This window comes from Cherax quadricarinatus, chromosome 38 (assembly GCF_038502225.1).
Source record: "Cherax quadricarinatus isolate ZL_2023a chromosome 38, ASM3850222v1, whole genome shotgun sequence".
In the NCBI taxonomy this organism is placed as follows: domain Eukaryota; kingdom Metazoa; phylum Arthropoda; class Malacostraca; order Decapoda; family Parastacidae; genus Cherax; species Cherax quadricarinatus.
The window spans coordinates 683,696-708,190 of record NC_091329.1 but is presented as its reverse complement, the minus strand read 5'-3'; the positions used below and the strand labels follow the sequence as shown (position 1 = coordinate 708,190).

Here is a 24,495-nt window from a genome sequence, read left to right as displayed (position 1 = left end):
CAGGAAGACAGCAGCGAGTAATGGTACGTGGCGAGGTGTCAGAGTGGGCACCTGTGACCAGCGGGGTCCCACAGGGGTCAGTCCTAGGACCAGTGCTGTTTCTGGTATTTGTGAACGACATGACGGAAGGAATAAACTCCGAGGTGTCCCTGTTTGCAGATGACGTGAAGTTGATGAGAAGAGTTCATTCGATCGAAGACCAGGCAGAACTACAAAGGGATCTGGACAGGCTGCAGACCTGGTCCAGCAACTGGTTCCTGGAGTTCAATCCCACCAAGTGCAAAGTCATGAGGATTGGGGAAGGGCAAAGAAGACCGCAGACGGAGTACAGTCTAAGGGGCCAGAGACTACAAACATCACTCAAGGAAAAAGATCTTGGGGTGAGTATAACACCAGGCACATCTCCTGAAGCGCACATCAACCAAATAACTGCCGCAGCATATGGGCGCCTGGCAAACCTCAGAACAGCATTCCGACATCTTAATAAGGAGTCGTTCAGGACCCTGTACACCGTGTACGTTAGGCCCATATTAGAGTATGCGGCACCAGTTTGGAACCCACACCTAGCCAAGCATGTAAAGAAACTAGAGAAAGTGCAAAGGTTTGCAACAAGACTAGTCCCAGGGTTAAGCGGTATGTCCTATGAGGAGAGGTTAAGGGAAATCAACCTGACGACACTGGAGGACAGGAGAGATAGGGGGGACATGATAACGACTTACAAAATACTGAGAGGAATTGACAAGGTGGACAAAGACAGGATGTTCCAGAGACTGGACACAGCAACACGGGGACACAGTTGGAAGCTGAAGACACAGATGAATCAAAGGGATGTTAGGAAGTATTTCTTCAGCCACAGAGTAGTCAGGAAGTGGAATAGTTTGGGAAGCGATGTAGTGGAGGCAGGATCCATACGTAGCTTTAAGCAGAGGTACGATAAAGCTCATGGTTCAGGGAGAGTGACCTAGTAGCGACCAGTGAAGAGGCGGGGCCAGGAGCTTGGACTCGACCCCTGCAACCTCAACTAGGTGAGTACACACACACACGCATACACATACACACATACCCCCACACACACACACACATACACACACATACACACATACACACACACATACACACACACACACACACATACACACATACACACATACACACACAGACACACACACACACACACACACACACACACACACACACCCACACACACACATATATGCATGCACATACAACAGGCCTAGTGTCTAATCGACATGTGCCTAGGACCAAATGGTAACTAACACACAAACACTCACACACACACACACACACACACACACACACACACACACACACACACACACACACACACACACACACAAACACACACACACAGCAGGACCCAGACACAGGAGGAAGGGCAAACACACCCCACAGAATCTCCCACCAAAAGACCCCACCCGCGACATTCCCAACGCAACTGAGCAACCTATACTACAACCCACTCACTGTTCCCTCTGCCACCAACCCCCATATCACAAACCTCACCCCAACAGCTGTCCCTTATGGGCATTCTGACCCCACCCCCATCAACACATACCCCACCTACACCACAGCCCCATATAGGCCCCCACCAAGGCTCTCGCTCCCCCAACCCCAATATACTTGCATGACCACAATGATAGAAAAGAAACTAAAGGTTTGGTACACAAACGCGGATGGAATAACGAATAAACATGAGGAGTGGAATGAAAGAATCAGTGAAAAATCCCCAGACATCATAGCAGTCACAGAAACGAAACTCGCTGAGACAATAACAGACACAATCTTCCCAACAGGATATCAGATCCTGAGGAAAGATAGAAGGAGTAGAGGGTGAGGAGGGGTTGCACTGCTCATAAAACACCAATGGGGATTTGAGGAAATGGAAGGCATGGACATGATTGGAGAAAGAGACTACATTGTAGGTACAATTCAGTCTGGAGAACATAAAGTAGTCATTGGAGTGATGTATAACCCACCACAGAACTGCAGGAGGCCAAGAGAGGAGTACGAAGAAAACAACAGGGTGATGGTGGACACACTGGCTGAGGTGGCAAGAAGAGCTCACTCGAGCAGAGCAAAGTTACTGGTAATGGGCGATTTCAACCACAGGGAGATCGACTGGGAAAACCTGGAGCCACATGGGGGTCCCGAAACATGGAGAGCCAAGATGATGGATGTGGTACTTGAAAACCTCATGCATCAACATGTCAGGGACACAACCAGAGAGAGAGGGGAGGATGAGCCAGCAAGACTGGATCTTGTGTTCACCCTGAGCAGTTCAGACATCGAGGACATCACTTACGAGAGGCCCCTTGGAGCTAGCGATCATGTGGTTCTGAGTTTTGACTATATAGTAGAGTTACAAGTGGAGAAGGTAACAGGAACTGAAGGGGACAGGCCAAACTATAAAAGGGGGGACTACACAGGTATGAGAAACTTCCTGCAGGAGGTTCAGTGGGACAGAGAAATGGTAGGAAAATCAGTAAACGAGATGATGGAATACGTGGCAACAAAGTGCAAGGAGGCAGAGGAAAGTTTTGTTCCCAATTGAAACAGAAATAATAGGAAGACCAAAACGAGTCCTTGGTTTACCCGAAGGTGTAGGGAGGCAAAAACTAAGTGCAACAGAGAATGGAAAAGGTACAGGAGGCATAGGACCCAGGAAAACAAGGAGATTAGTAGAAGAGCCAGAAACGAGTATGCGCAGATAAGGAGGGAGGCCCAGCGACAGTATGAAAACGACATAGCATCGAAAGTCAAATCTGACCCGAAACTGCTGTATAGCCACATTAGGAGGAAGACAACAGTCAAGGACCAGGTGATAAGGCTGAGGAAAGAAGGTGGAGAACTCACAAGAAACGATCAAGAGGTATGTGAGGAGCTCAACACGAGATTTAAGGAAGTATTTACAGTAGAGACAGGAAGGACTCTGGGGGGACAGACCAGATGGGGACACCAACAAGGAATACACCAACAAGTGTTGGACGACATACATACAGATGAGGAGGAGGTGAAGAAACTGCTAAGGGACATCGATACCTCAAAGGCAATGGGACCGGACAACATCTCTCCATGGGTCCTTAGAGAGGGAGCAGATATGTTGTGCGTGCCACTTACCACAATCTTCAACACATCCCTGGAAACTGGGCAACTACCTGAGGTATGGAAGACGGCAAATGTAGTTCCCATTTTCAAAAAAGGAGACAGAAAAGAGGCACTAAACTATAGACCTGTGTCATTGACGTGTATAGTATGCAAAATTATGGAGAAGATTATCAGGAGGAGAGTGGTGGAGCACCTGGAACGGAACAGGAGTATAAATGCCAACCAGCACGGATTCACGGAAGGCAAATCCTGTGTCACAAACCTTCTGGAGTTTTATGATAAAATAACAGAAGTAAGACAAGAGAGAGAGGGGTGGGTTGATTGCATCTTCTTGGACTGCAAGAAGGCCTTTGACACAGTTCCTCACAAGAGATTAGTGCAGAAGCTAGAGCATCAGGCGCATATAACAGGAAGGGCACTGCAATGGATCAGAGAATACCTGACAGGGAGGCAACAACGAGTCATGGTACGTAATGATGTATCACAGTGGGCACCTGTGACGAGCGGGGTCCCACAGGGGTCGGTCCTAGGACCAATGCTATTTTTGGTATATGTGAACGACATGACGGAAGGGTTAGACTCAGAAGTGTCCCTGTTTGCAGACGATGTGAAGTTAATGAGGAGAATTAAATCTGATGAGGACCAGGCAGGACTTCAAAGAGACCTGGACAGACTGGACACCTGGTCCAGCAAATGGCTTCTCGAATTTAATCCTGCCAAATGCAAAGTCATGAAGATAGGGGAAGGGCACAGAAGACCACAGACAGAGTATAGGCTAGGTGGCCAAAGACTGCAAACCTCACTCAAGGAGAAAGATCTTGGGGTGAGTATAACACCGAGCATGTCTCCGGAAGCACACATCAATCAGATAACTGCTGCAGCATATGGGCGCCTGGCAAACCTGAGAATAGCATTCCGACACCTTAGTAAGGAATCATTCAAGACACTGTACACCGTGTATGTCAGGCCCATACTGGAGTATGCAGCACCTGTTTGGAACCCGCACTTGATAAAGCACGTCAAGAAACTAGAGAAAGTACAAAGGTTTGCAACAAGGTTAGTTCCAGAGCTAAGGGGAATGTCCTATGAAGAAAGATTAAGGGAAATCGGCCTGACGACACTGGAGGACAGGAGGGTCAGGGGAGACATGATAACGACATATAAAATACTGCGTGGAATAGACAAGGTGGACAAGGACAGGATGTTCCAGGGAGGGGACACAGAAACAAGAGGCCACAATTGGAAGTTGAAGACACAAATGAGTCAGAGAGATAGTAGGAAGTATTTCTTCAGTCATAGAGTTGTAAGGCAGTGGAATAGCCTAGAAAATGACGTAGTGGAGGCAGGAACCATACACAGTTTTAAGACGAGGTTTGATAAAGCTCATGGAGCGGGGAGAGGGAGGGTCTAGTAGCAACCGGTGAAGAGGCGGGGCCAGGAGCTAGGACTCGACCCCTGCAACCACAAATAGGTGAGTACAACATACACACACACACACACACACACACACACACACACACACACACACACACACACACACACACACACACCTAGTAGCGATCAGTGAAGAGGCGGGGCCAGGAGCTCGGACTCGACCCCCGCAACCTCAATTAGGTGAGTACAATTAGGTGAGTACACACACACACACACACACACACACACACACACACACAAACACACACACTCACACACACACACAAACACACACACAAACACACACACGGCTCAGGGAGAGTGACCTAGTAGCGATGAGTGAAGAGGCGGGGCCAGGAGCTCGGACTCGACCCCCGCAACCTCAACTAGGTGAGTACACACACACACACACACACATACACACACACAAACACACACACACGGCTCAGGGAGAGTGACCTAGTAGCGATGAGTGAAGAGGCGGGGCCAGGAGCTCGGACTCGACCCCCGCAACCTCAACTAGGTGAGTACACACACACACACACACACACACACAAACACACACACACTCACATTCATGTATCCTTCAAGAGGGAACCTTCATGTCGGTAAAGGGCTCTTGATTCACAGAACTAAAACTCTTTCCTTTCCTTGGATCGAACCTAAATACCCACCAGTGTAAAGGCTCTGTACTACTCTTAGAGGTTTAGCGCTTCTCCGTGTTAATAATAATAATAATAATAATAATAATAATAATAATAATAATAATAATAATAATAATAATAATATAGACGTAGGGCCCCTGAGGTTGTTCCATGCAGACGTGGGCCCCTAGGAAGACGAAGGGGCTTCCGAGGTTGTTCCATATAGACGTGAAAACTCTGATGTTGTTCCATGTAGACGTAGAACCCCTGATGTTAGTCCACGTAACGTAGGACCCTCTGGGGTTGTTCCAGTATTGACATACAGCCCCTGAGGGTGCTCCTTGTAAGCGTGGAATCCCGGAGATTGTTCCATGTAGACGTACAACCACTGAGGTTCCATGTAGATACAGGATCTTTGAGGTTCCATGTGGACTTAGGACCCCAGAGGTTCAGAAATTCGATGTGGACGCCTGTACTCGCGTCACAATTACCATCTAGATGTCAAGGCCCTTGGGTAGTGTCATGTAGACGCCAGGGACCCCTGTCTTGCTTCCACGTAGACGTTGAGAACCCCCAGTTTAGCGCCATATCGACGCCTGGGGCCCCTGGCTATTTCTAAGTAGACGCTAGGGGCCTTGGCTAACGTAAAGTAGATGATGGCTTGGGCCCAGAGCTAGCTTCGTGTAAGCTTCACGGGGCTTCTGGTTAGCATCATTTAGACGTTGGAAGTACCTAGCTAGCTCCAAGTAGACGGCAGGGGCCCCAGGCTAGTTCCAAGTAGACGGCAGGGCCCCTGGCTAACCCCAAGTAGACGCCAGGGGCCACTGGCTAGTTCCAAGTAGACGGCAGGGCCCCTGGCTAACTCCAAGTAGACGTCAGGGGCCACTGGCTAGTTCCAATTAGACGGCAGGGGCCCCTGGCTACCTGCCATCTGCTTGGCTGGCTTCAAGTAGATGGCAGGGACCCCTGGCTACCTTCATGTAGACGGCAGAGGCCCCCTTGTTGGTGGCAGGGCCCCCCTGGCTACTTTCATGTAGACGGCAGAGGCTCCTGACTGGCTGCAAGTAGATGGCAGAGGCCCCAGGCTACGTTCGTATAGACGGTAGAGACTCCTGGCTGGCTCCATGTAGATGGCAGGGGCCCCTGGCTACCTTCATGTAGACGGTAGAGGTCCCTGACTGGCTCCAAGTAGATGGCAGGGGCCAGTGGCTACCTTCGTATAGACGGCAGAGACCCCTGGCTGGCTCCACGTAGATGGCAGGGGCCCCTGGCTACCTTCATGTAGACGGTAGAGGTCCCTGACTGGCTCCAAGTAGATGGCAGGGGCCAGTGGCTACCTTCGTATAGACGGCAGAGACCCCTGGCTGGCTCCACGTAGATGGCAGGGGCCCCTGGCTACCTTCATGTAGACGGCTAGCACCAGTGTGTAGAAGACCTGGCTGGCCCCACCCTGCAGGCCCTCCCTGGCAGGCAGCAGTAGCAGCAACACCTACTCCTCCTCCTCCGTGAGCAATATGATGGTACAGACTAGAGCATCAGTCCACGTGACACCCGCTGCTCATCTCTTGAAGGTACACCTGCTACCTGCAACCACACAAAATGGTAGACTAGGCGTATGATAAAGCTGTAAGCTTCCTCAGTCCTCCTCCTCCCATAGCTGGTTGAAGAGTGATCGAGGGAGTATCGCTTTAGATCTCAGCGCGACTGCATTTAAATGCCCCGGGCAGTCAGCTGATCGCCTCTTTGACATGGAAACACTCCATACAGCCGAAAAGCGCCACAGTTTGAAATGTAGCGAGGGGCCAAACTTTTGTACGGCAATCAGGCCAGTCCTTCGCTTGAGATGTTCACCTTAGCTCAGGTTGGCCGGCTAGTGTTGTTTATATGTGCTGATAGATGATGCAAAGTGAGCATATTAAGCCCTACTTTTCACATATATACATCCCCTCAAATAAAATTAATGTGGATAGCGCACATAAAAAAATTTATATCATCCAAGCCGAACAAGGTCTTGCCGAGCTACGCGTAGTGTTGCCATCCCAGTCTGAACGATAGAGTTGGCTATTTTGTGCAGGGAACTAAATGAAGTTTTGAGAAAAACTGCTATTTTTCTTTCTGTATACAACACTTATGGACATTTTTCCCATTTAATACGCACAGATAAATGAGCTCGTATTACTTTTGAGTAGCAGTGCATTCTGGGCGTCTGTATTTTAGTGTTAGAAGCACAAACTTATTTTCTGAAACTAGGTTGAAGCATTATGGATGCAGCTGTCTCTAGTCAGCTCCGGCTACGTGATTCAGCCCAGCGGCCCCACAGTGGCTGGGGACGACGCCAGCTCCTATCGACCAGCTTTCAAATTTTTATATTTTATTCAAGAACCTAGCTAGCATACGTAAAAGAGGCTTGCTAAAACTCATTAAAATATATAGATACTAGCAAACTTTTTTCCTTCTAATACGTGTATTTTGAAAGTATTTTAAGAGGGGAAAGGAAAGTTATAAGGAAAATTCCACACAATTGGAAGTAGTATTGATAATTGCTTGGTATCCGTCAGGAAAGGGAGATTTTTTGGAAATATGATTACCATAATTATAGTTGGTAATTTTCATGGATATTTTACTAGTATTATTCACTAAAAGTATAAGAGAGATATATTTTATAGTTTGTATGTCTTTTAGCTCACTCGCTACAGCCCGTTGTTGGTAGCGTAGGTTGAGAGTAGCTGGGGAGGAGAGCAGTAATGGTCCAGCTTTGTCCGACTCACTACGTCACGCAGTGTCGTCACTGAGGCACACACGCACGCACGCACGCGCGCGCGCCTCCCTCCACATCCTGCTATACACCAACCAAAACTAGCGAATCCCGCTACATATATCATTCGTATTCAACACGAAATAACACCCATCATCCTTTCCATTAATTCGTAGGTAACTTAATATTGTTAATAATAACTTGTTTTATACAACTTAACCTACTGAAAATCACAAATAGATGCTTATATACTAACCCGAGTTAAAGTTAGCGCAAAGTGCTAGACTGGTCGGGGACTAGTGTTGGGACTTTGTAGAAGTTGACGACTCAGAGCGACCCGAGCTGGCGCAAGAGGTTGAGCACTGGGATTGTGTGTGTGCTTGTGTTTTCTCTCATCACTTAGTGAACATCTGTAATCTGGACATTTCCGAGCGTTTTAATGATGAGATCGTCAAGGCGCCTCCCAGAGCATCATGTGAGCTGAAATGTCAGTGCAGAATAAGGTAGGTCGAGTGTTAACACGGAAAAAGATGTTCGTGTGTTGTGTCAGTGAACATGCCACTCAGTGCTAAGGAACCATAATTATATATTATGGACACCACTCCCGATACTTCTGGACCACACTGTACACTGCCACGGAAAAATATGAACTTAATATAGCAGTGACTGGGTGTAAACATGGTGCCAGATACAGGCTTGACTCAGCCACGATATCACACTCCCCTGAAAATACAAGATTTAACTGACGGTCTTGAATATCACTTGTGAAACTTGCTATGCCGAACTTTTCTCAAAAGTTTAATGTAAAAAAAATGCGTCAAGGGATTACCGCCGCCGCGCTGCGCCTGCATGATGTGTTTTTTACTCTTGTGACTACCGTTAAAACCTAAGTCACGTTGTTTTGATGGAGCTTTTTTTATTCTGTGAAGACTTCTCATTGTGATTATGGCAGACACAGCAGCCTTGTGGCAGACACAGCAGCCTTGTGGCAGACAGCAGTCTTGTGGCAGACACAGCAGCCTTGTGGCAGACACAGCAGCCTTGTGGCAGACACAGCAGCCTTGTGGCAGACAGCAGTCTTGTGGCAGACACAGCAGCCTTGTGGCAGACAGCAGTCTTGTGGCAGACACAGCAGCCTTGTGGCAGACACAGCAGCCTTGTGGCAGACACAGCAGCCTTGTGGCAGACACAGCAGCCTTGTGGCAGACACAGCAGTCTTGTGGCAGACACAGCAGCCTTGTGGCAGACACAGCAGCCTTGTGGCAGACACACCAGCCATGTGGTAGACACAGCAGTCTTGTGGCAGGCACAGCAGCCTTGTGGCAGACACAGCAGTCTTGTGGCAGACACAGCAGCCTTGTGGCAGACACAGCAGCCTTGTGGCAGACACAGCAGCCTTGTGGCAGACAGCAGTCTTGTGGCAGACACAGCAGCCTTGTGGCAGACACAGCAGCCATGTGGCAGACACAGCAGCCTTGTGGCAGACACAGCAGCCTTGTGGCAGACACAGCAGCCTTGTGGCTGACACAGCAGCCTTGTGGCAGACACAGCAGCCTTGTGGCAGACAGCAGCCTTGTGGCAGACACAGCAGCCTTGTGGCAGACACAGCAGCCTTGTGGCAGACAGCAGTCTTGTGGCAGACAGCAGCCTTGTGGCAGACAGCAGCCTTGTGGCAGACACAGCAGCCTTGTGGCAGACACAGCAGCCTTGTGGCAGACACAGCAGCCTTGTGGCAGACACAGCAGCCTTGTGGCAGACACAGCAGCCATGTGGCAGACACAGCAGCCATGTGGCAGACAGCAGCTTTGTGGCAGACAGCAGCCTTGTGGCAGACACAGCAGCCTTTTGGCAGACAGCAGTCTTGTGGCAGACACAGCAGCCTTTTGGCAGACAGCAGTCTTGTGGCAGACACAGCAGCCTTGTGGCAGACACAGCAGCCTTGTGGCAGACATAGCAGCCTTGTGGCAGACACAGCAGCCATGTGGTAGACACAGCAGTCTTGTGGCAGGCACAGCAGTCTTGTGGCAGACACAGCAGTCTTGTGGCAGACACAGCAGCCTTGTGGCAGACACAGCAGCCTTGTGGCAGACAGCAGTCTTGTGGCAGACACAGCAGCCTTGTGGCAGACACAGCAGCCATGTGGCAGACACAGCAGCCTTTTGGCAGACAGCAGTCTTGTGGCAGACACAGCAGCCTTTTGGCAGACAGCAGTCTTGTGGCAGACACAGCAGCCTTGTGGCAGACACAGCAGCCTTGTGGCAGACATAGCAGCCTTGTGGCAGACACAGCAGCCTTGTGGCAGATACAGCAGCCTTGTGGCAGACACAGCAGCCTTGTGGCAGACAGCAGTCTTGTGGCAGACACAGCAGCCTTGTGGCAGACAGCAGTCTTGTGGCAGACAGCAGCCTTGTGGCAGACACAGCAGCCTTGTGGCAGACACAGCAGCCTTGTGGCAGACACAGCAGCCATGTGGCAGACACAGCAGCCATGTGGCAGACACAGCAGCCATGTGGCAGACACAGCAGCCATGTGGCAGACAGCAGCTTTGTGACAGACAGCAGCCTTGTGGCAGACACAGCAGCCTTGTGGCAGACACAGCAGCCATGTGGCAGACACAGTAGCCATGTGGCAGACAGCAGCTTTGTGACAGACGGCAGTCTTGTGGCAGACACAGCAGCCTTGTGGCAGACACAGTAGTCTTGTGGCAGACACAGCAGTCTTGTGGCAGACACAGCAGCCTTGTGGCAGACACAGCAGCCTTGTGGCAGACACAGCAGTCTTGTGGCAGACACAGCAGTCTTGTGGCAGACACAGCAGCCTTGTGGCAGACACAGCAGCCGTGTGGCAGACACAGCAGCCTTGCGACAGACGGCAGCCCTGTGGCAGACACAGCAGCCGTGTGGCAGACACAGCACCCTTGTGACAGACAGCGGTCGTGTGGCAGACACATCAGCCTTGTGGCAGACACATCAGCCTTGTGGCAGACACAGCAGCCTTGTGACAGACAGCAGTCGTATGACAGACACAGCAGCCTTGCGGCAGACATAGCAGCTTTGTGGCGGACACAGCAGCCGTGTGGCAGAAACAGCAACCATGTGGCAGATACAGCAGCCTTGTGGCATACACAGCAACCTTGTAGACAGCAGTCGTGTGGCAGACATAGCAGTCGTGTGGCAGACACAGCAGTCGTGTGGCAGACACAGCAGTCGTGTGGCAGACACAGCAGTCGTGTGGCAGACACAGCAGTCGTGTGGCAGGCACAGCAGTCGTGTGGCAGACACAGCAGTCGTGTGGCAGACAGCAGCCTTGTGGCAGACACAGCAGCCTTGTGGCAGACAGCAACCGTGGCAGACACAGCAGCCTTGTGGCAGACAGCAGCCGTGGCAGACACAGCAGCCTTGTGGCAGACAGCAGTCGTGTGGCAGACACAGCAGCCTTGTGGCAGACAGCAGCAGTGTGGCAAAGTAGTCGTGTGAGACACCAGTAGTGTGGCAGACACAGCAGCCTTGTGGCACACAGTCGTGTGGCAGACACAACAGCCGTGTCACAGCAGTAGTGTGGCAGATACAGCAGCCGATTCTCTAAAAATCTCAAGTTTTTCTCTGTAGTTGAGGGAGTATATGGAAGTGACGGGTTGATGGTGGTGGAAGTGAGGGAGATGATGATGGTGGTGGAGTGAGTGGTGGTGGAAGTGAGGTAGGATGTGGTGTGGTAGTGAAGGAAGTGTTGGTGAAAGTGGGATGGTCGTAATGGTGCAGATGGTGGAAGTGAGGGAGGTGAGGATGGTGTTACCGAAGGTGGTGATGGTGAGATGGTGATGGTGTTACTGAAGGTAGTGATGGTGAGGCAGATGGTGATGGTGCTACTGAAGGTGGTTATGGTGTTATTAAAGATGGTGATGGTGAGATAGATGACGATAGTGTTACAGAAGGTGGTGATATGAGATAGATGGTGATAATGTTACTGAAGGTGGTAATGGTGTTACTGAGGGTAAGTTGGTGAGGGAGGTGATGGTGTTGGTGAGAGAGGTGATGGTGAGATAGATGGTGAAATTAAGACACATGTACAACATCTGGGTATCTTTATTGTAGACGTTTCGCCCTCCAGTGGCTTTATCAATACAAATTCTAGGACATAACTTGAAGACAGTAGGACTATATATATACAGAAGATGAGGTAATCAGTCCCTCAACCTAGGAGGGAGAAGAGAACCACGGTGCTCTTCGCACTTACTCCTAGGTTGAGGGACTGATTACCTCATCTTCTGTACATAGTTCTACTGTCTTCAAGTTATGTCCTGGAATTTGTATTAATAAAGCCACTGGAGGGCGAAACGTCTACAATAAAGATACCCAGATGTTGCACATGTGTCTTAATTTCATCTTGTCGGTATTATATACCATTCTTGCACGAGATAGATGGTGATAGTATTACTGAAGGTGGTGATGGTGAGATAGATGGTGATGGTGTTACTGAAGGTATGGTAAGGGAAGGGGTGATGGTGTAACTGAAGGTGCTGTTGGTGTGAGAGGTGGTGATGGTGTTAGTGATGGAAGTGCTGTTGGTGAAGGAGGTGATGATGGTGTTAGTGATGGAGGTGATGTTGGTGAGGGAGGTGATGGTGTTGGTGAGGGAGGAGGTGATGGTGCTAGTGAGAGAGGTGGTTATAGTGTTAGTGAGGGAGGTGGTGATGGATGGTGAAGGAGAAGGTGATGGTGTTAGTGAGGGAGGTGGTGATAGTGTTAGTGAGGGAGGTGATGATGTTAGTGAGGGAGGTAGTGATGGTATTAGTGAGGCAGGTGGTGATGGTGTTAGTGAGGGAGGTGGTGATGGTGTTAGTGAGGGAGGTGGTGGCGTTAGTGAGGGAGGCGGTGATGGTGTTAGTGAGGGAGGTGGTGATGGTGTTAGTGAGGGAGGTGGTGGCGTTAGTGAGGGAGGCGGTGATGGTGTTAGTGAGGGAGGCGGTGATGGTGTTAGTGAGGGAGGTGGTGATGGTGTTAGCAAGGGACGAGGTGGTGGTAGTGGTGTTAGCAAGGATGGTGGTGGTGTTAGCAAGAGATGGGGTGGTGGTAGTGGTGTTAGCAAAGGACAGGGTGGTGGTTGTGGTGTTAGCAAGGGTGGTAGTGGTGGTGGTGCTAGCAAAGGTGGTGCTGGTGTTAGCAAAGGTGATGGTGTTAGCAAAGGTGGTGGCGTTAGCAAGGGACGGGGTTGTGGTGTTAGCAAGGGACGGGGTGGCGGTGTTAGCAAGGGTGGTGGTGGTAGTAGTGTTAGCAATGGTGGTGGTGGTGTTAGCAAGGGTGGTGTTAGTAAGGGTGGTGGTGGTGTTAGTAAGGGTGGTAGTGGTGTTAGCAATGGTGGTAGTGGTGTTAGCAATGGTGGTGGTGTAGTTCACCTACTCGTCATATACTAGTGGGATACACAGGATTGGTGGTCCAGGTGTCCCGCCAGAGAAAACGGTGTTGTCAATGACACTATAGACTCTCCTATTTGGCCTCCCTCCCCCTCCTCTCCCTGTTTCCCTCTACTCTCCCAACACTATATTTGCGTATTAAGTTTTTAATTAAATCTTAGGCCGAAGTAATTCCAGCGCACACACACACACATTATATGTGTGTGTGTGTGTGTGTGTGTGTGTATATATATATATATATATATATATATATATATATATATATATATATATATATATATATATATATATATATATTATTATTATTATTATTATTATTATTATTATTATTAATAACACATCGGCCTTCTCCCTCCAAGGCAGGGTGGCCCGAAAAAAGAAAAACTTTAATCATTCACGACATCACTGTCTTGCCAGAGACGCGCTTACACTACAATTATAAAACTGCAACATTAATATCCCTCTTTCAGAGTGCAGACACTGAACCTCCCACCTCCAGGACTCAAGTCCGGCCTGCCAGTTTCCCTCCACCCTCTCATAAATGTTACTTTCTCACACTCCAACAGCACGTCAAATCCTAAAAACCATTTGTCTCCATTAGCTCCTATCAAAAATACTCACGTATGCTTGCTGGAAGTCAAAGCCCCTCGCACAATAAACCCCTCGCCAATAAACCCCTGGCTGCCTTCAAGAGAGAGCTGGACAGATACCTAAAGTCAGTGCCGGATCAGCCGGGCTGTGGCTCGTACGTCGGACTGCGTGCGGCCAGCAGTAACAGCCTAGTTGATCAGGCCCTGATCCATCGGGAGGCCTGGTCATGGACCGGGCCGCGGGGGCGTTGATCCCCGGAATAACCTCCAGGTAACCAGGTAACAAAACCTCCTTTACTCCCTCTCTCCAACCTTTCCTAGGCTGATTCCTACGCCGCCTTCACTCCACTACAGATTTGTACACTCTCGAAGTCATACTATTTTGTTTCATCCTCTCTGGATGTCCGAACCACCTCAACAACTCCTCCTCAGCCCTCTGGATAATAGTTTTGGTAATCCCGCACCTCCATAATTTCCAGACTATGAATTCTCTGCATTATATTCACACCACACATTGCCCTCAGACATAACATCTCCACTGCCTCCAGCCTTCTCCTTGTTGCAACATTCACCACCCATGCTTCATAACATAAGGAACACTGCAACAGGCCTACTGGCCCATGCGAGGCAGGTCCAAGTCTCCTACCGGTTTAAGTCAATGCACCCAACCTAGTCATGTCAGGTCACATTCATTTAAGGAAGGAACATGGCAACTGACCTAGTAGCACAAGTTAATCAGGTCCAACTCACACCCACCCACAGCCACTCATGTATTTATCTAACCTATTTTTAAAACTACACAACGTTTTAGCGTCTATAACTGTACTTGGGAGTGTGTTCCACACATCCACAACTCTATTACCAAACCAGTGGTTTCCTATATCCTTCCTGAATCTGAATTTTTCCAACTTAAAACCATTGCTGCGAGTCCTGTCTAGGCTAGATATTTTCAGCACGCTATTTACATCCCCTTTATTTATTCCTGTGTTCCATTTATACACCTCAACCATGTCCCCCCTAATTCTACGCCTTTCTAGAGTGCAGATTCAGGGCCCTCAGTCTATCCTCATAGGGAAGGTTTCTGATAAGAGCGTTGGTATAACTATACTCTCATACATTCCCCTCTTTGCTTCCCTGGACAAAGTTTTGTCTCCACAGACTCATCATTTCTATGATTCACCTCATCTTTCATAGACCCATCTGCTGATACGTCCACTCCTAAATAAATATCTGAATACCTGGAGAAGGTTTCGGGGGTCAACGCCCCCGCGGCCCGGTCTGTGACCAGGCCTCATGGTGGATCAGGATCTTATCAACCAGGCTGTTACTGTTGGCCACACGCAACCCGACGTACGAACCACAGCCCGGCTGGTCAGGTACTGACTTGAGGTGCCTGTCCAGCGCCTTCTTGAAGACAGTCAGGGGTCTATACATTCACCTCCTCCATACTCTCTCCCTCCAGTCTGATATCCAATCTTTTGTCGCCTATTTTTATTGTTATTCTCATCACCTTACTCTTTCCTATATTCACTTTTAATTTTCTTTTATATACCTTGCCAAACTTATCCACCAACCTCTGCAACTTCTCTTCAGAATCTCCCAAAAGCACAGTGTCATCAGCAAAGAGCAACTGTGACAACTCCCACTCTGTGTTAGATTCTTTATCTTTTAACCCCACACCTCTTGCCAACACCCAAACATTCACTTCTCATACATCCCCATCTATAAGTATATTGAAGAACCATGGTGACATCACACATCCTTGTCTAAGGCCTACTTTTACTGGGAAATAATCTCACTCGCTCCTACATACTCTAACCTGAGCTTCACTATCCTCGTAGAAACTCTTCACTGCTTTCAGTAACCTACCTCCTATTCCATACATTTGCAACATCTGAACATTTCCCCCCATCCACGCTGTCATGCGCCTTTTCTCAGTCCATAAATGCCACAAAAACCTCGTTACCCTTATATAAATACTGTTGACCTATATATTTCACTGTAAACACTTGATCTACACTCTCCCTACCTTTCCTAAAGCCTTTATATATATATATATATATATATATATATATATATATATATATATATATATATATATATATATATATATATATATATATATATGTGCAAGGAATTCGCGAGAGCATGCGAAATATACACAAACACTGATCTCTGGCTGAAGGAGACTCGAACCTACGAACCTTAGGACAAGGTACGCAGTGCTTTACCAATCTACCCACACTGGACCAATACCTTGGCGTGTAGCATCCGCTACACGTTTGATCCAAGGCAGCCAGCTTTCAGGGCTGTAAGCCTTCTCCCTGAAAGATGGCTGCCTTGGATCAAACGTGTAGCGGATGCTACACGCCAAGGTATTGGTCCAGTGTGGGTAGATTGGTAAAGCACTGCGTAGCTTGTCCTAAGGTTCGTAGGTTCGAGTCTCCTTCAGCCAGAGATCAGTGTTTATATATATATATAACTTTTATATATTTGTCACTGATGTAAATGATTGCAGTCATTGGGTTGTATAGAATTATTCTATCTTACGCAGATAGTTTATAGCCTTAATGCCATTAAATCCTTAATGCCAGACGGAAACAGCAGCATGAACTGACTCTGCAGCGCACGCTGCTCCTTCCCTCTACTCGAGACTTAATTTCGGGAAATATTTGCAGATTTGTCCTGCCGCTGAAAATATATCGAAGTCGATATGAGAGCGAATTAGCCTCTTACATGGGTAGATAAAATATTAGAGAGAGAGAGAGCGAGGAATATGTTAGGGTGAGGGTTTTAATAACATTAAGAGGGAGGTGGACAATCACCTAAAGTCAGTACCTGACCAGCCGGGCTGTGGTTCTTACGTCGGTTTGCGTGCGACCAGCAGTAACAGCCTGGTTGATCAGTCTCTGATCCATGGCCTGATTATGGACCGGGCCGCGGGGGCGTTGACCCCCCGAAACATCCCCCAGGTATAGAGATAACGTAGACATACACTCTGGAAGATATCAGGAATACCGATGGGACGAGTGTAGAGACTGGACAAGTACCTAGGTCTCAGATCCACCAGGCTGTGATGGATATGTGGGCAAGCGGACCGCCAGCAGCAACAGCCTGATTGCCCAGACAAGCACCAGACTAGCCAGGCCCAAGGCCGGGCTCCGGGAGTAGAACAATCGAAACTCACAATGGTAAAGCTATACCGTGCAGATAGCTAAATATCTTAACTCACAGTTCATATAACTCACAATTCGTATTCACTGTTAAAATAACTACTTAATAGACTAACTCACAAGCTGTCACCGTTTTAATTACTGTAATAAGCTCAAAAGCTCTTACTCAGCTCACAAGCTCTCTGAGCTCACAAACTCATTCAGAGCTACCTGGAGTCTCCCTACCTGCAGGGTGTTGCGAGGGTCAACGTCCCAGTGGCCCGGTCCATGACCAGGTCTCCCGGTGGATTAAAGCCAGATCAACCTGGCTGTTACTGTTGGCCGCATGCTTTAGGAACTACAGCCCGGCTAGTCAGGCACTGACTTTAGGAAACTATCCATTTCCCTCTTGAAGACAGCTAAGGGTCTGTTGGTAATCTCCCTAGTGTATGGTGGAAGGCTGTTGAATATCTTAGGCCCCTTATACATTGTTTTGTCTCAGTGTACTCATTACGCCCCCATTTTTCATTGAGGTATATTGCATCGTCTGAGGAGTCTTTTGTTTTCGTACGGAGTGATTTATGTACGCAGATTTGTGTAACTTATGATGTATCTTTCTCGCCTGCATTCCAAGGAATACAGGTCAAAGTACTTCAAACCTCCCTAGTAATTAAGGTGCTTGAATAAGGTGCAGTGTAAATTCTCTGTACATTCTCTAGATCTGCAGTTTTCCCTGCCTTAAAAGGGGGTGTTAGTGTAGAGCAGTATCCCAGCCTAGAGAGAACACGTGACTTACTTGCCTACCTGGACTCTACCTGGAGGGTATTCCGGGGATCAACGCCCCCGCGGCCCGGTCCACGACCAGGCCTCCCGGTGGATCAGGGCCTGATCAGCCAAGCTGTTACTGCTGGCCGCACGTAGTCCAACGTACGAACCACAGCCCGGCTGATCCGGCACTGTCCAGCTCCCTCTTAAAGGCAGCCAGGGGCCTATTGGTAATTCCCCTTATGCCTGGTGGGAGGCTGTTGAACAGTCTTGGGCTCCGGACACTTGCGGTGTTTTCTCTCAGTGTACCAATGGCGCCCCTACTTTTTACTGGGGGGATTTCGCATCGCATGTCAAGTCTTTTACTTTCGTAGGGAGTGATTTCTGTGTGAAGATTCCTGGAGTTTACCTGGAGAGGGTTTCGGGGCTTAACGCCCCCGCGGCCCCGTCTGAGACCAGGCCTCATTCGGGACCATTCCTTCTAGGGCTTTCCAAGTGTAGATTATGATATATTTCTCGCCTGCGTTCCAGCGAGTACAAGTCAAGTGCTTGCAAGTGTTGCCAGTAGTTAAGGATTATCATTGGCTTGGCATCCCTTGTTTTGAAAGTTCTTATTATCCATCCTATCATTTTCTTCGAGGTTATGATAACAGTTGTGAGCTAACAAACTCTCGCTCAGAGCTCACATTCAAGAGCCCACACGCTCTCACAGCTAGCTGTGTGTGTGAAATAAGAAGCATGTCGTATTTCACATGTGAAATAAGACACACATATCTTACCTCACAGCTGTGGGTCAGTATTTCATAGCATCTCTTACCACAAGCAACACTAGTTACGTTTCTCCTCTACAGTCTATCACACAGGATGGCTTGTATTCGTGAGATAATGAAATGTGTTAGCCTGAGCTCTGAGACTTTAGTAAGACGAGCTGGTTGAGCTCGAGACCCTGTCTAACTGAGCTCAAGGCCCTATCTGGTTGAGCTCGGAGGGCTATCTGGTTGACCTCGGAGGGCTATCTGGTTGAGCTCGGAGGGCTATCTGGTTGAGCTCGGAGGGCTATCTGGTTGAGCTCGGAGGGCTATCTGGTTGAGCTCGGAGGGCTATCTGGTTGAGCTCGGAGGGCTATCTGGTTGAGCTCGGAGGGCTGTCTGGTTGAGCTCAGGGTCGTATCTGGTTATTTTTATCGTTTACTCTTTCCTATCTTTCTCTCTTTTCATGTTCTCTCTCTCTCTCTCGGCAATAGGAATTGCAGCAGGGGGAGGAACAGCACTAGGAATTGCAGCAGGGGGAGGAACAGCAGTAGGAGTTGCAGCAGGGGGAGGAGCAGCAGTAGGAGTTGCAGCAGGGGGAGGAGCAGCAGTAGGAGTTGCAGCAGGGGGAGGAGCAGCAGTAGGAGTTGCAGCAGGGGAGGAGCAGCAGTAGGAGTTGCAGCAGGGGGAGAAGCAGCAGTAGGAGTTGCAGCAGGGGGAGGAGCAGCAGTAGGAGTTGCAGCAGGGGGAGGAGCAGCAGTAGGAGTTGCATCAGGGGGAGGAGCAGCAGTAGGAGTTGCAGCAGGGGAAGGAACAGCAGTAGGAGTTGCAGCAGGGGGAGGAGCAGCAGTAGGAGTTGCAGCAGGGGGAGGAGCAGCAGTAGGAGTTGCAACAGCAGCAGCGGGGGAGGCAGCGTGGTGTTGTGGTCCACGTGGCAGTGTTGTTGTGATGGGGTGAGGGGCAGTCAGTGTTTTGTGGGCCTCAGAGAAAACGGGGGGTCAATATTAGAGGCCAGAGAGACATTAGTAAGGACGCGGACACACAGTGGTCCCGTATAGCAAGGTGTCTTCCTCACCACCTTCCCCCTCCCTCTCCCCACCCACCAACACCTCCACCCCCACCTCTTCTCTCAAAACACGTTTCATCCTCTTAGTTAAATTCAATCGTTTCCTTTTGGTATGAGGATTCTTTATCGGCAGCCGCTATTGTTCGTTGGAGGGGGGGGAGGGTTAAGGCCCAGTCAAGGATTTTTTTTTTCGATTCTTCTTGAGGACGTTTGATTATCTAAGATGCAGCATCTTGTGCATGCCTGTGTGACGTCAGGAGTGACGTCATAGTCAAATGACGTCAGGGGAGGTAGGGGATGAGCGTGAGTGATGGTGTGTGATGAACGGAAGGCTTGTGTAGTACGGTGCGACCTGCCCACCCCTAACCCAACCCCACCACGTCCCTCCCCTCCCCCCTCACACGACGGGCCTAGCCCGGCCCCGCCACCACCCCAACCAAACCCAACCCCACTGCTGCTACTGCTTCTGTTGTTATTGCTCTACTGCTGCTGCTGTTGCTACTGCTGCTCCTCCCCTCCACCACCACCACAACACAAACACTCACATATTTACTCTCATCTCAACACACGTGTTGTGCACATGGTGTATGATACAACATGTATCTACCCTGTATTGTTCTTAAGCTGGGAACTGATCATATCCCCAACAACAACAACAACAAGTGTAAAGAAAATATTATGAATATTAAGGAAACAGGATGTGTCAAGTGACTTTAGTGCCACCGATGCAAGAACTTTGCCTTAGTCTTAAAAAAGTAAACCATACCCCCGGCCGGGATTGAACCCGCGGTCATAGAGTCTCAAAACTCCAGCCCGTCGCGCTATTTATTTGCAATCGTGTCATTACGATTTCTTAAGTCACGTTTAAAAAAGTAAGTTATAACAGATGTGGACAGAACCTAGAATGTAGACCAGCACCTTCACTGCTCATCTTATAAGAACATAAGAAAGAAGGAACACTGCAGCAGGCTAGTCAGGTCCAGGTCACATTCACTTAAGCAGGCCTACTAGCCCATACTAGGCAGGTCCAAGTCATCTACTGGCCCAAGCCATCTACTGGCCCAAGCCATTCTCTCTGAAGTGAAGGCAACCGTGCATGTGTGTTCGCAGTAACGCATCAAGGAGTGGGAGTAACGCAAGCCCCCCCCCCAGGTTGTACGTCACTTATTTGACGTTAATAATAATAATAATTTAATCGGATTACTTGGCCCAGGGAAACAAACCTGACGTTTTATTGTTTGTCGTTCTCAGGAATACAGAGCATCGAACTGAGTCTTAAAAATGTGAGAGAATATGACCGAAGCGTACATAGAGAAGATAATCACAAATAAGAGATTTAAAGAGAGGCATGAATAAAGGAGATCTAGGTACAATATGCACAAATTATTGAATTAAGGCGGAGCTGGGAACAATGGTTCAAGTGGGAGTCAAGGTAGGAGTGAGCATGGTAGTAGCTAGTATTGGTAACTCCTGGAAGACAGGACCCACTCACTGGCCCACCTTAGTTCCAACTCAGCTAAGTCAGGTCCAACTCAAACCCACCCACTCATGTATTTGTCTAACGTATTTTTAAAACTTCACAACGTTTTAGCTTCATTGACGTTACTCGGGAGTCTGTTCCAATCATCCACAACTCTATTACCAAACCGTGCTGATTATTAGACCATTCCCTTCGAGTGCTAAACACTTATGGATCATACAGCACCTATGAAACGAGAATTTCAGTCATATATGATTCCATATATTTTGTCCAGGTACAGTATATACATCCGTTGATCAGCGGGTTGGCAGAGAAATGTGACTGTAATAATGACACCATTGACGTAAATATGTTCCGTGGCTTTAAAAATGAGTTCAGAGGTGTGAGTGCGACCTCCCTAGCATGGGTCAGCTGTGTGATGGTACCCAGGTGAGTCAGGCTTGGTGATGCAGTGGTAGTGGGTGGTGAGGGTGCTAGTGTGTTTAGTAGTGTTGTGGTGTATGGTAAAGTGTGGTGGTGGTGTGGCGAGGTAGTGTGGTGGTGTTGTGGCGAGGTGGTGTGGTGGTGTTGTGGCGAGGTGGTGTGGTGGTGTTGTGGCGAGGTAGTGTGGTGGTGTTGTGGCGAGGTGGTGTGGTGGTGTTGTGGCGAGGTAGTGTGGTGGTGTTGTGGCGAGGTAGTGTGGTGGTGTTGTGGCGAGGTAGTGTGGTGGTGTTGTGGCGAGGTGGTGTGGTGGTGTTGTGGCGTTGTGGCGAGGTAATGTGGTGGTGTTGTGGCGAGGTGGTGTGGTGGTGTTGTGGCGAGGTAGTGTGGTGGTGTGGCGAGGTAGTGTGGTGGTGTTGTGGCGAGGTAGTGTGGTGGTGTTGTGGCTAGGTAGTGTGGTGGTGTTGTGGCGAGGTAGTGTGGTGGTGTTGTGGCGAGGTAGTGTGGTGGTGTTGTGGCGAGGTAGTGTGGTGGTGTTGTGGCGAGGTAGTGTGGTGGTGTTGTGGCGAGGTAGTGTGGTGGTGTTGTGGCGAGGTGGTGTGGTGGTGTTGTGGCGAGGTAGTGTGGTGGTGTTGTGGCGAGGTAGTGTGGTGGTGTTGTGGCGAGGTAGTGTGGTGGTGTTGTGGCGAGGTAGTGTGGTAGTGTTGTGGCGAGGTAGTGTGGTGGTGTTGTGGCGAGGTGGTGTGGTGGTGTTGTGGCGAGGTAGTGTGGTGGTGTTGTGACGAGGTGGTGTGGTGGTGTTGTGGCGAGGTAGCGTGGTGGTGTTGTGGCGAGGTAGTGTGGTGGTGTTGTGGCGAGGTAGTGTGGTGGTGTTGTAGCGAGGTAGTGTGGTGGTGTTGTGGCGAGGTAGTGTGGAGGTGTTGTGGCGAGGTAGTGTGGTGGTGTTGTGGCGAGGTGGTGTGGTGGTGTGGCGAGGTAGCGTGGTGGTGTGGCGAGGTAGTGTGGTCGTGTTGTGGCGAGGTGGTGTGGTGGTGTTGTGGCGAGGTGGTGTGGTATTATGGCGAGGTAGTGTGGTGGTGTTGTGGCGAGGTAGTGTGGTGGTGTTGTGGCGAGGTAGTGTGGTGGTGTTGTGGCGAGTTAGTGTGGAGGTGTTGTGGCGAGTTAGTGTGGAGGTGTTGTGGCGAGGTAGTGTGGTGGTGTTGTGGCGAGGTGGTGTGGTGTTGTGGCGAGGTAGTGTGGTGGTGTTGTGGCGAGGTAATGTGGTGGTGTTGTGGCGAGGTAGTGTGGTGGTGTTGTGGCGAAGTGGTGTGGTGGTATTGTGGCGAGGTAGTGTGGTGGTGTTGTGGCGAGGTAGTGTGGTGGTGGTGTGGCGAGGTAGTGTGGTGGTGTTGTGGCGAGGTGGTGTGGTGTTGTGGTTAGGTAGTGTGATGGTGTTGTGGCGAGGTAGTGTGGTGGTGTTGTGGCGAGGTAGTGTGGTGGTGTTGTGGCGAGGTAGTGTGGCGGTGTTGTGGCGAGGTAGTGTGGAGGTGTTGTGGCGGTAGTGTGGCGAGGTAGTATGGTGGTAGTGTGGCGAGGTAGTGTGGCGAGGTAGTATGGTGGTAGTGTGGCGAGGTAGTATGGTGGCAGTGTGGCGAGGTAGTATTGAGTGGTAGTGTGGCGAGGTAGTGTGGTGGTGGTGTGGCGAGATAGTGTGGAGGTGTTGTGGCGGTAGTGTGGCGAGGTAGTATGGTGGTAGTATGGCGTGGTAGTGTGGCGAGGTAGTGTGGTGGTGGTGTGGCGAGGTAGTGATGTGGTGTGGCGAGGTAGTGATGTGGTGGTGTGGCGAGGTAGTGTTATAGTGGTGGTGGTCACGGGTGGCCGCGACGTTTAATAACGGCTGGGCGGCAGCAGATCTCTCCTGTCGAGCCGCGTAGCGTGTCTGACTCCTGCACCACCACCACCAGCCGAGGTCCTGCGCCGCCACCACCAGCAGCCGAGGTCCTGCGCCACCACCACCAGCAGCCGAGGTCCTGCGCCGCCGCCACCACCACCACCACCAGGCGAGGTCCTGCGCCACCCCCACCACCAGCCGAGGTCCTGCGCCACCACCACCACCACCACCAGCCGAGGTCCTGCGCCGCCACCACCACCACCAGCCGAGGTCCTGCGCCGCCACCACCACCACCAGCCGAGGTCCTGCGCCACCCCCACCACCAACCGAGGTCCTGCGCCACTACCACTACCAGCGAAGGGCTGTACACCACTACCAGCGGAGGGCTATGCATCACCAGCAGTGAGTCGTGCACCACTACCAGCGATGGTGGTGCATAGCCAGCTGTAATAGCCTAGTTGATCAAGCCCTGATCCACCAGGTCAGGTCATGGACCAGACCGCGGGGGCGTTGGCCCCCGGTACACCCTCCAGGTAGGGGTCGTGCACCACTGGGAGAAGGTAGTAAGTACACTACCGGGATGGATAGGTGCTGGCTTGGTGCTCCCCTGCTGCTGGCTTGGTGTTCCCCTGCTGCTGGCTTGGTGTTACCCTGCTGCTGGCTTGGCGCTCCCCTGCTGCTGGCTTGGTGCTCCCCTGCTGCTGGCTTGGTGCTCCCCTGCTGCTGGCTTGGTGTTCCCCTGCTGCTGGCTTGGTGTTCCCCTGCTGCTGGCTTGGTGTTCCCCTGCTGCTGGCTTGGTGTTCCCCTGCCTGGGGTCCCTACTGAGTCCGCCCACACTTTCTCCACTCTCTCTTTTTCTACTCTCCTCTCATCTTTCTCCTCCGTCACCAGTACCTTCACCTTCTCCAGTCACCAGTACCTTCACCTTCTCCAGTCACCAGTACCTTCACCTTTTCCAGTCACAATATACATGAAGGGAGTGTTTTGAAGGGTCGAGGTCCCTTAAAATTAGAGACGGAGGATTCCTTAATGCTGATGAACGGCTCTTGATTCGA

At 50.1% G+C, this 24,495-nt stretch overlaps 1 protein-coding gene across 1 annotated transcript in view; it reads left to right on the top strand.

The window, feature by feature from the left end:
* The first annotated feature begins 8,275 nt into the window (after positions 1–8,275).
* The window catches only part of LOC138853722 (mucin-2-like), a 58,897-nt gene continuing 42,677 nt past the window's right edge, over positions 8,276–24,495 (top strand). The window contains exon 1 of the mRNA XM_070091984.1: positions 8,276–8,441. Within this exon, the coding sequence (XP_069948085.1) occupies positions 8,424–8,441 (18 nt within the window). The 5' untranslated portion in view covers positions 8,276–8,423. The remainder of the gene's footprint in view (positions 8,442–24,495) is intronic.